Source organism: Lactuca saligna, chromosome 1 (genome assembly GCF_052625555.1).
Source record: "Lactuca saligna cultivar CGN05327 chromosome 1, ASM5262555v1, whole genome shotgun sequence".
Lineage (NCBI taxonomy): Eukaryota > Viridiplantae > Streptophyta > Magnoliopsida > Asterales > Asteraceae > Lactuca > Lactuca saligna.
Window position 1 is genome coordinate 66089224 of NC_136417.1, and position 10840 is coordinate 66100063.

Below are 10840 nucleotides of genomic sequence, written 5' to 3' on the forward strand. Positions count from 1 at the left end.
GTATCTCATACTCAACTAGACCAAGATTATGGGACCAAATTGTATAAAAACCTTAGAGCTAACAAGATCAAATGAAGTATTCATCAAGTTCATAACTTTATACCATCTATAGTTTGTTTGAGAGGTGAAAATCTCAGATCTACAATGCGTGAGGCTTTCTAAGTGCACTCCAATGATCTTCTTCCTTTAAAGATGAACACAAAACACTCAATTAGCTCAAAAACTCTCAAATGAATATTAGGGTTTGCAAGGGGTCATTTATGAGGATGGAGGTTGAAAGTGGAAGGGATTTATGAGGGTTAAGGTGTTTAAATAGGGCTCAAAATATCAGATTTAGGGTTTTCATAACAGCCAAGTACACCCTGCATGCACTTTGAGTATGCCATACGTACTCATAAACACATGCGTCCCATTTTAACTAATTATGCCCATTGCATGCCCCAAGTACGCCCAACGTAAGGACCATTTTTGCAACAAATTTTATACCTTAGCTAATAATAGAAATACATGATTGGTTGGGTGTTACATAAACCTATTAAATTTTCCTATTTTCTATCACTAGCTTATGTTTTAGGTTATAAAAATAGGACATCTTTCTACATGTTGTAATTTTCTATCATGTAGGATGAAAAGAATGGACTATAATTTTTTTCCTTGGATTGACCCACCATTGGCAAACAAGTGGAATAAAGACAAGATGTTGAAAATACATAATCTTGCAAATTGTGGGTCATTTCAAGAGTTCCACATAGCACACTCAAGTTGTTGGTCAATTCAATCACTTTACCATACAAAAGGTATTTCTTTGTTTGAGCAACATATCAATTTCATTTCTAAGCATAACCTTATAATCATTTAAAATCTTAATCTCTTTCTCTAACTTCTCTAACACTCTTTGCTTCTCCTCCAATAGAAGTTTTCACCATAAAGGTTTCTTCCTTAGCATGTCCTACTTCACTACTTGAGGGAAAAAAAGTAATTTTCCCATAAAAGGTAGTCATTCTCAATTTTATAAAATCATATATTAAACTTGAAATCAGAATACTAAAATATTGATGTAGAGATGATATATATTCGGGACTTGTTAATTTGGAAGTTGAATTTCCACTTGAATCCATCATACATTTTCCTTCATAGTTCTTCGCTTTCTTATTCAGAACATGTTTCGCTATCATTGTACCATGTGTTGGATGGCGTATTTCATCATCATCTGATCCAGTTGATCAGAATTGATAACATCCTTCTTCAACATCCCTATAACAACTAATCTAATTTGGGATGGAGGTTCTAATCTAACTACTAACTAGGAGGTCATGGGTTCAATCTCAGGCAGCGAATATATATATATATATATATATATATATATATATATATATATATATATATATATATATATATATATAGTTATTTGTCACTAAAAAAACTAACAAAAGTATTTTAGATTGGATTAAAGTTCCTTAATTTTCTTCAAGTAATAAGCAACATCCTTGACTTCTTCCATCTTCTTCAACATACAATCCCTTACAAGATGATTTTTTTTATTCCAATAGTTGCAATCATATCCTAGTCTTTAAGAATGTTTTTATCAGATTTCGAGCTTTAAGAAACGAACTTAAGCTTTTAACCATAACGTTCACCATTTTTCGACACATAATTGTTTTTGAATTTTGAACACCAAAAGTATTCTTTGAACTATTGTTATTTCAAAAATTCTCTGAACCAAGATTGGTTATTTCGTAAAACTTCTTAACCTAATTACTAGAATAGAGTGCAACTTCATCTCTAGATTCATTCTCTTCATCCTAATCCAAATTTTCTTCACCAGAAATTACTTCATCGCACCTTAACTCAATTTCGATACAAGAGAAATTAGAACTCCATATGGGCCTTTCATTAATGGGTTCGAGAACATCATTTTCATGAGATTTTAATAAGCTAAACAATTCATTCAAAGAATAGGCATCAATGTCTTCATGAATTTTTAATATAACAGTATTAAACTTCCATTCTTTACGAAGAGATTTCATAAACTGATGTTGATTTCATGAGGAATTTTGCTTATTTTGTACCAATCAAGTTTATGCATTATATTACTAAGCTTTTCATATGCCAGATCAAGAGACTCTGCTTCCTTATACTTTCACTAAATTCTAACAAGATGTACATTATGGAACTTTTCTTCAGCTTGTCAATTCCTTTATATTAAGGCTTCAGTTAATCCTAGATTTCCTTTGCAAATTTACATCCATGAACATGATTGTACACATATGTAGGAAGTCCAAAGCGAAGCTCATGCATGCACCTTTTATCACTCATGATCTTTTTTGTAGTTAATACAACTTTATCATCAACTAAAGCACAAAACATATTCTCAACTTTTGGTGTGAAAGGACCTTCTTCTAATGATCACCATTGATCTTCATTTAAACCAGTTAGATAACCTTTCATAGGATCAATCCATTAATCATAATGGTCATCCAACTTTATCAGTGCTTTGGTGGCGGAACAAATGATGTTTGCATAATCTATTGTAGTTGAAGAGTTGTAATTCATCATTAATTGTTAAAAACATGAACAAAATTGCCAATTGGTTTAAGAGACTAATGTTAACAAAAAAAATAGATATAAGAATCAAATTAAGATCTGGAATTGAATATATATATATATATATATATATATATATATATATATATATATATATATATATATATATATATGAATTCCCCAAAAGTTTGAGCAATCCTTCTCTAATACTACTTAATAGATGGAATGACAAGATGACGAGTTATTAAATGTGTAATGAAATAGTTGAAAAATTATGTAAATGAACTTGTAAGCTCTTTGATAGATCAATTGTATAAATACAAAGAAATTGATCCAATATCAAGAGGGAATATAAGCACGAACAATGCAAAAGCTACTAAATTATATACACATAATTTATACATAAAAAGGAATGTGTAGTATTGTTAGGGGTGTCAAACCCAACAAATGAAATGGTACAAAATGACTTCAAAAACACTGCTATATTGTACTAAAATGTAATACAAAGAAAACATGATCGATTTACATATACACGAGACAAATGCTTATACATGTTTGCGTAAGGTAGAAACTAGTCACAAAAAAACTGGGTGAAATATTACAAAAGTGGAGGGTTTTGAATGCAATGACATTGATGTAATAATTAAAGTTTGAAATTTTCTCTTTTTAATATCTCTTGTACTTTGTACTAGTACAATGTTTCTAAGGATTTTCTCTTTCTTTAGATTCTTTAATGTAAATTGTATGTTTGGAATTAATTTGATAATTTTGATTAACAACCTTAGTAAATAAAAGTAAACAAAATAATTCTTCTAAATAATTTTAAATAAAAGTAAACAAAATAATTCTTCTAAATAATTTAGAAGATACCAAAGAGGCAAATATTATATACCAAATAGGTCTTATAGTAAACCATACAAAAAAGTTAGTAGACCTTCACATTACCATGGTTATAAACTCACTTAAAAGCTTACTTTTTACTCGTAAATGGGACCCATTTTCATACCCATTTGTTTTGCCCAATTTTATTCCAAATACGAACTTCCAATCTATATCTCATTCCCTTATACATTGTTATAGATACATTATATATCATTTTGAAGCTCATGAGAACATAACCCACCAATGATTACTTATATATACAATATATTTACATTTAAATGTGTTCAAAGTTTAACAAAAATACATAATTTTTATTAAATTTTCTAACACAACCAACACTTTGACAAATAAACATAAATACACTTAGAAATAACCACAATAACAATTTGCTAAGTGGTTCGACTGAGGAGCTTTAACGGCTCCTAGCCCAATCTTGCAACCATTACTACCCTTCTCTTAGCTTATGCTCAATGAATCATAAATAGCAACCTGGTCTTTTTGAAGAGTTTTCCTTTTCCCATTTTTCACATCACGGATCTATAGGACGAATATCAAAACCCTCAACAATCAGCCCAGATTTCCAGCCAAGTTCACGTGTCTCGCAAAACCAAATATCCACAGAACCATCAATATCCCCATTATAGAATCTCCCCAACTCAATCTCCATCCACCCATCCGCTCGCCTCTGCGGGGACCCACCCATCACGTCCCCATCTTCACTCCCATGCAAACTCCCGCCCGTTTTTGGTGGTTGCAAGTAAACAGTTGTATGCAAGGTCGTTGGCACATCGTCATCTCCTCCACTATGATATATCACATTTGTCTTCCCCTTGAAGTCAAGCCCATGAGAAGTCTCCAAAATGTTGTACACAAGATATGCTGCATAAGTAGTCTCTAATGTCAGCATTCTTGTTTCCATCCCACCCTGGATATGAAGCCAACAGACAGCTAGAAGCTCGGCTACCTTTTTAAACCTGCAAGTTGCTTAGAACATAAGTAAAGTGACTAAACGAGGATAGACGAAATAGTTGGTCGTTAAATCATGACATAAACCTATTTTTTTCCATTTTGTTATTAGTTAAGAATGTGACCTTGATGAAGGAAAAGATCTCCATCTCCAGAAAACTAGAGTGTCTCCCCATACAATCCATAGCGTCCTAGCTGCTAGAACAAAACATTTTTTTCCGTTTTGTTTATTAAGGGAGAAGCTCTGTGCCCAATAATTTATAAAATCAGGTTAGAAACACAGCTATATGACAAATTTCATACGATTAACATAATAAAATAGACAAAAGGTGACTTTTTATGAAGTTCTTGTAGATGTAATAGTAACATTTATATATAATACTAAGTAGAGTTGGCACTATTAACATCATCATCATTTTTGTTGTTGTTTTGATCCAGCTTTCGGAATGTATTATGTATATGTAATGGATTCTTTCATTCCTTTCCCATCAAAATCAGTTTTCGGATTTCTTCTATGTTTGGAGTAGTAATAATGATAAAAGAAATGGATAAAAGAAGTATTCTAAGTTTTCCTTTTACTGGAGCAGGTATAGAATAGAAAGCGATCAAATCTGATTATTTGACTTTGGAATAATCAAATAATCGTGATCATAATGACTTTGTCTGAACACAAGAAGGGAAATTACCATCCTGCCATCGTCAATAAGGATCGGAGAATCACAAAGTCGTAAGTATAATTCTTTTTTGGATGAATATACCACCGGAGAAACCGATCGAGAAATGATGTCCAGGTAATCGGACGGCAGGAATCGCTCCCAGACTGAGTCAGAATTAGCGAAACGTTTGAATTCACTAGAAATCGACGACGCTCTTCCCACTTCACGAGGTGAAGTGAACGATAAAATATATGACACACAGCCTTCTGAAAGATTCGCAAAGTTTGTAGGATTCATGGCACTTGTTCCCCCTAAACCGCCGTTTCCTTCACTGTTCATATTCAGGAGCTTTATCTTTGTTTATCAGACGCACAATCAAAAACACCGTAGGGGCTTATCGGAGGGAGAAACGTGGGAGCTTTATTGAATAACGGGATTTGAATTTGATTGGTGATGCCCTCGTTGAAAATGAGAACATTTTTGCTAGCGATATTGATCAAGTTTTAGCTTGTTTTGTTTTTATATTTGATTCTATTTGCTAGTTTTGCGGGGGGTTTTGCTAGCGATATAGATCAAGTTTTAGTTTGTTTTATTTTTATGTTTGATGCTACTTGCGGTTTTTGACTTTTTGTTGTGGATCCATTTTTATATGAGTTGTCCCTTTATAACCACAAAAGGTAGAGTGTGGTTGTACATCATGTCTTTTTTCTTTTTTTTTTTTTTATATTAAACTTATGGTTATAGCTATATTTTTTAGAAAATAGAACTTTTTTTTTTTGACAAAAAAAAATATATTTAGACTGAGATTTTGGAATTTCAGAACAACATTCTGGATTTTGGATCGAAATTTCGGAGTTTGTAAAAAAAAAAAAAAAAAAAAAAAAAAAAAACTCCTGAATTTCGAGATGGAGATCAGGTGAGCATTTGGACATATTCAGTAAGCCCTAACCAATCCGGTCCAAGGTCCACAAATTTCTGTCATATTGTTTCGGTCAAAGTATTCACCCCTATAGTCGTAATAGATAAACTAATTTTCGATAAGGTATCAACGTCTTGTACGGTATGCACCTAAAATTGTACCGGTCTAATAGGAACTGGAAACCCAAACCTGAACCTAACCAGTAAGCCTCAACAAGTCCAATCCAAGGTTTATTAAATTTTGTCAAATTGGTCTCGTACAAGAGTCGGCCCGTTTCAATTCGGTCCAAATGTTTATCCTGATACGGTCCAAATGTTCACCCTTAGTAAAAGTAACCTATATACGATCTTATGGCATAAAGTCAGACATTTGATTGAAAAAATATGATATTAAACACTTCAAAATAGAAATTTCGGACACAAGTAAAAAGATTTCTTTGGGAAAAAAACAAACTCCAAAATTTGAAGATCAAGTCAAAATGAAGCATTCGGAAGTAAGTGATCAGTTTTCAAAAACTACAAAAGAATGGTTTTTTTAAAGCTCATTTATAATTGTTATTTTGCTCAATTATCCTATATTTTTTGGGTTATAATATTAATAGCACATATGTAAGCGGTTTAGAGATAAGTTAATTGGTGTTTATTTATTTAGTTTTTTTTTAAAACTCCTTTTAAGCACTTATAGTTGCGAGTGGGAAGATATTTATGTGTGAATGGTACTGTATATTCTTTGTTTTTTTAGAAAAACAGACGTTAAAACATATGCTGTCCTTTTCTCCAAAAGGATATGGACCAAAGTCTAGAAGGAAAAACATTTTTTGTAGATATTTTTTAAGCATTATATATATATATATATATATATATATATATATATATATATATATATATATATATATATATATATATATATATATATATATATATATATATATATGGGGAAATCTCCAATAAAATCCTAATATTTTGGTTTAGTTTACGGTTTAATCCCAAATTAAAAATTGTTTACAGAAAAAATATAGATTATCAGTTAAAACTCCAGAATAGTCATTCGTGACCGGTTTCACAGATTTAGTCAGTATCTCGTCATTTTTTATAATTGATCCAAATTTTCGGGCTTTTTCATTAATTGATCATCAAAACTTTAGGGTTTTTTCCATTATTTTTTACCAATAACCAAAATATTGAGACATTTTAAAGATTACCTTTAAACTAATGTATATTATATGATCTAAGTTAATATGTACCCTTCCTCGTCTTCTTTCTTGCACTCTTTGTAGGCTCACCTTGTGTTTTCATCGTCATCGTTGAACCCAACAACAAAAGCTCACTCACAAGCATCATTAATTCCATCGATTTTCCAAAATCATCCATTCACAACTCTAAGATCATCTTTAAATCTCCAAATGAAGAAAGGAGAAATGTTATTTTTTTTACCCATGTTGAGTTTTTTAAGCTCGATGGTTCATTCTTCATGGTTTTCTAGCCCTTTTATAGGGAAATAATGATCAAGTAAGATTTAAGCCAAGGTATCAGTGATTGAACCATGTGAGATTCGTCTTCTGTTGTTAACAACACTATGGCCATTGCCATTAGTGTATGAGTTCGAACCATGGTTCGAGCCACAGTTAGGTAATAAGAACATCCTAGTGTTGGAACCATGATTCAAGTCATGGTTAGGTAATAGGAACATCCCCTTGATCAACAAAGATTTTCTATTTTCTTCATTTCGAGATTAAAAATGATGATCTCAGAGTTGTGAATGAACCCTTTTAGAAAATCAATGGAGTTAACGATGCTTATAAGTGAGCTTTTTGTTGTTGGGTTCAACGACGACGACGAAAACAGAATGTGAGCCTAAAAAGAGCGCAAGAAAGAAGACGGAGAATGGTACATATTAACTTAAATCATATAATATACATTAGTTTAAAGGTAATTTTCAGAAAAATCTCAATATTTTGGTTATTAGTAAAAAATAATGAAAAATTCCCAAAATTTTGATCAATTAATAAAAAAAAAGCCCTAGATATCGGCTAAATTGAAACGACCCAAAAATACGACCCAAAAATTTCGTTTTTCAATATAACCAAAACCATAATCTGAGTGTCATATCATAAAACCATATGTGATGTATCCCAAACATAATAAAAACACTGTGTGGAAAACTGTATCATACTATGTCAAATCAAAACAAACTAAATCAATTCCCAGGATAAAAGCTAAAGTTGTGGTGTGTGCGATGCTATCACCCCCGAGCTCTTCCCTTTGCTTGCGGAAGTACCTGAAACCAAAACTGAAACTGTAAGCACGAAGCTTAGTGAGCTCCCCCAAGCTACCACATACCATACAATATATAAATAAGCACATACTGGGCCTTGCCCACTGCATCAGACCGAAGTCTGGAACTAGCTGCATCGGACCGAAATCCGGAACTGACTACTACGTCAGGCCGTAGCCCATAACACTTAACACATAAATCCTGTCTGAGCCACGAAGGCATCAAACAAACTAACAACTGCATCGGACCAAAGTCCGGAAACTACTGCTACTAAACGGGCCAGCATTGTGGCCTTAGACCCGTTCCTACTGGAAGGAAACTCACCTCGTAAACTGGTTGCTGAGTGTATGACTCTGGAATCTAACTGCTGCTGCTCCGGTATCTCCCTGGCTACAAGTCCATAAACACACTCAATCAAATACTAAACATTGCACTTGGGTAAAATGACTCTTTTACCCTTGGTCACAGTCAACTCTCATTGACCTGACTCGCCGAGTTGGGCCGCCAACTCGCCGAGTCTCTACTCTCACACCTCAACCCTACTCGCTGCTACTCGTCGAGTATGGCATCGACTCGACGAGTACCCTCTCGATCCAAGAACTCAGACAATCTTCATCCGACTCGCCGAGTCATATGAACAACTCGACGAGTTGTTCTTGAACTTAAGAAGATTGCCTTGGACTCGCCGAGTTGTATGAACAACTCGCCGAGTCCCTCCATTACTGATTCTACCCTCAACTCGCTGAGTCCACCCTACTACTCACTGGTCCCACACAACAGACACCGCTCAAAAGGAAGGAATCGGGGACTCGCGACTCGACTCGCCGAGTCGTTCTTCCAACTCGCCGAGTCACCGCCATGCAACTATTCTACACTCGTTTCTGCTCGAATACACAACATACAAATGATAGATTTGAGTCCAATAAGCTGGTTTACCACGTAAAGTTTCCAACTTTACGTGCACAAACACAAGAACAAGGGAATAAAGGCTAAAAGATGCATAAAAGGGGTAGATCTAGGGTTAATATGCAAAATAGCTCCAAAAAGGCAGTAGATCTGGGCTCTACAAATCCTAAATACACAGATCTAACGATATCTCGGCATAATAAGGCTTCCATATCAACATAAGGCTTGAGAAAGGCATCAACTAGATCTAAAAAGGGTTTTTAAGCATAAAAAGGGAAAGAAATCAGAAGAATACCTCAAAGAGCTCTTGCTTTCCCTTGAATCTCTGCTCTACACTCCTTCTCCTTGCTCCTTTCTTCTTCTCCTTCTTCAATCCTTCACAAATGCATATAAAAATTACTCACAACACTCAAGAACGAAGTTAGGGTTTTCTCACAGCTTCTCAGGGTGAAGGAGGCGAGAATGAGGGCCATAAGGTGGCTTAAATAGTGGGCAACCCGGGGATTTAGGGTTTCACCCAGACGGACAGACTCGCCGAGTCCGGGATATGGACTCGTCGAGTCTCCAGCTAACACGTGCTCGAAACCCCGACCCTACTCGGCGAGTCAGGCTATGAACTCGCCGAGTCCCTCTTGCAAAACTTCAAAACAAATACCAAGGAATTAACATACCGGAAACGGGTCATTACAATTCTCCCCCACTTATCTCAAATTCGTCCTCGAAGTCTGCTACGGCTGAATCTGCAAATATCTCCGGGTAGTGCGCTCTCATCTCCACCTCAGCCTCCCACGTCCATTCAGACCCCTTCCGGTGCTGCCACTGCACCTTCACTAACTGAATTACCTTGTTCCTCAAGTTCTTGGTCTTCCGGTCCAGAATCGCGACCGGCCTCTCAATATAATTCAGGCTGCTATCAACCTGAATATCCTCTAGGGGAACGACTGCTGACTCATCCACCAAACACTTCCTCAACTGAGACACATGGAAGGTGTTGTGGATCTGACTAAGCTCCTCAGGAAGATCTAACCGACAAGCAACCCGACCCACCCGGGCCAAAACCCTGAAAGGACCAATAAATCTGGGGCCCAATTTGCCCCTCTTCCGGAACCTGATGACACCCTTCCAAGGTGAGACCTTCAGAAGGACCATATCTCCCACCTGGAACTCCAAGTCCAAACGCCTCCTGTCGGCGTAGCTCTTCTGCCGACTCTGCGCAGTTTGCAGCCTACTACGGACCTGCTGGATCAACTCAGTCGTCTTGAGCACCACTTCTGTGCTCCCGATGACTCGCTGACCGACCTCGCCCCAACAAATCGGGGTCCTACACTTCCTCCCATACAGCATCTCAAAAGTAGGTCGATCAATGCTCGCATGATAACTGTTGTTATACGAGAATTCCGCTAACGGAAGATACGTATCCCAACTACCACCAAAATCTAGAACACATGCCCTAAGCATGTCCTCAAGAGTCTGAATCGTCCTCTCGCTCTGCCCGTCAGTCTGAGGGTGGAAAGCGGTGCTGAAATGGAGACGAGTACCCATCTCATCGTGGAACCGCTTCCAGAATCTGGATGTGAAACGGACATCTCGGTCTGATACCACCGATACCGGTACTCCATGGCGTGCCACAATCTCTCGCACATAGATATCAGCTAACTTTTCCGCCGATATACTCTCCTGGATCGGAATAAAA

The 10840-nt window shown here is 35.8% G+C and overlaps 1 protein-coding gene across 1 annotated transcript; it reads right to left on the bottom strand.

Annotated features, from left to right (window-relative positions):
• Window positions 1-3651: 3651 nt before the first annotated feature.
• On the bottom strand, window positions 3652-5619 carry LOC145038769 (putative F-box protein PP2-B12). The gene is made up of 3 exons (XM_078987023.1): window positions 5079-5619; window positions 4518-4636; window positions 3652-4400 (listed from the first exon to the last, which is right to left on the bottom strand). Exons 1-3 carry the CDS (start codon window positions 5385-5387, stop codon window positions 3956-3958), a joined length of 873 nt encoding a protein of 290 aa, XP_078843149.1. The 5' UTR covers window positions 5388-5619; the 3' UTR covers window positions 3652-3955.
• Window positions 5620-10840: the final 5221 nt, after the last annotated feature.

Excerpts from the sequence above, each read along its gene's own strand:
- LOC145038769 (XM_078987023.1), bottom strand. The coding sequence starts at position 5,387 with ATGAACAGTGAAGGAAACGGCGGTTTAGGGGGAACAAGTGCCATGAAT. Across the intron at positions 4,637-5,078 it reads TTATTGACGATGGCAGGATG|AGCTTCTCCCTTAATAAACA; the intron begins GTAATTTCCCTT and ends TATTGGGCACAG. Across the intron at positions 4,401-4,517 it reads AGATCTTTTCCTTCATCAAG|GTTTAAAAAGGTAGCCGAGC; the intron begins GTCACATTCTTA and ends AGCAACTTGCAG.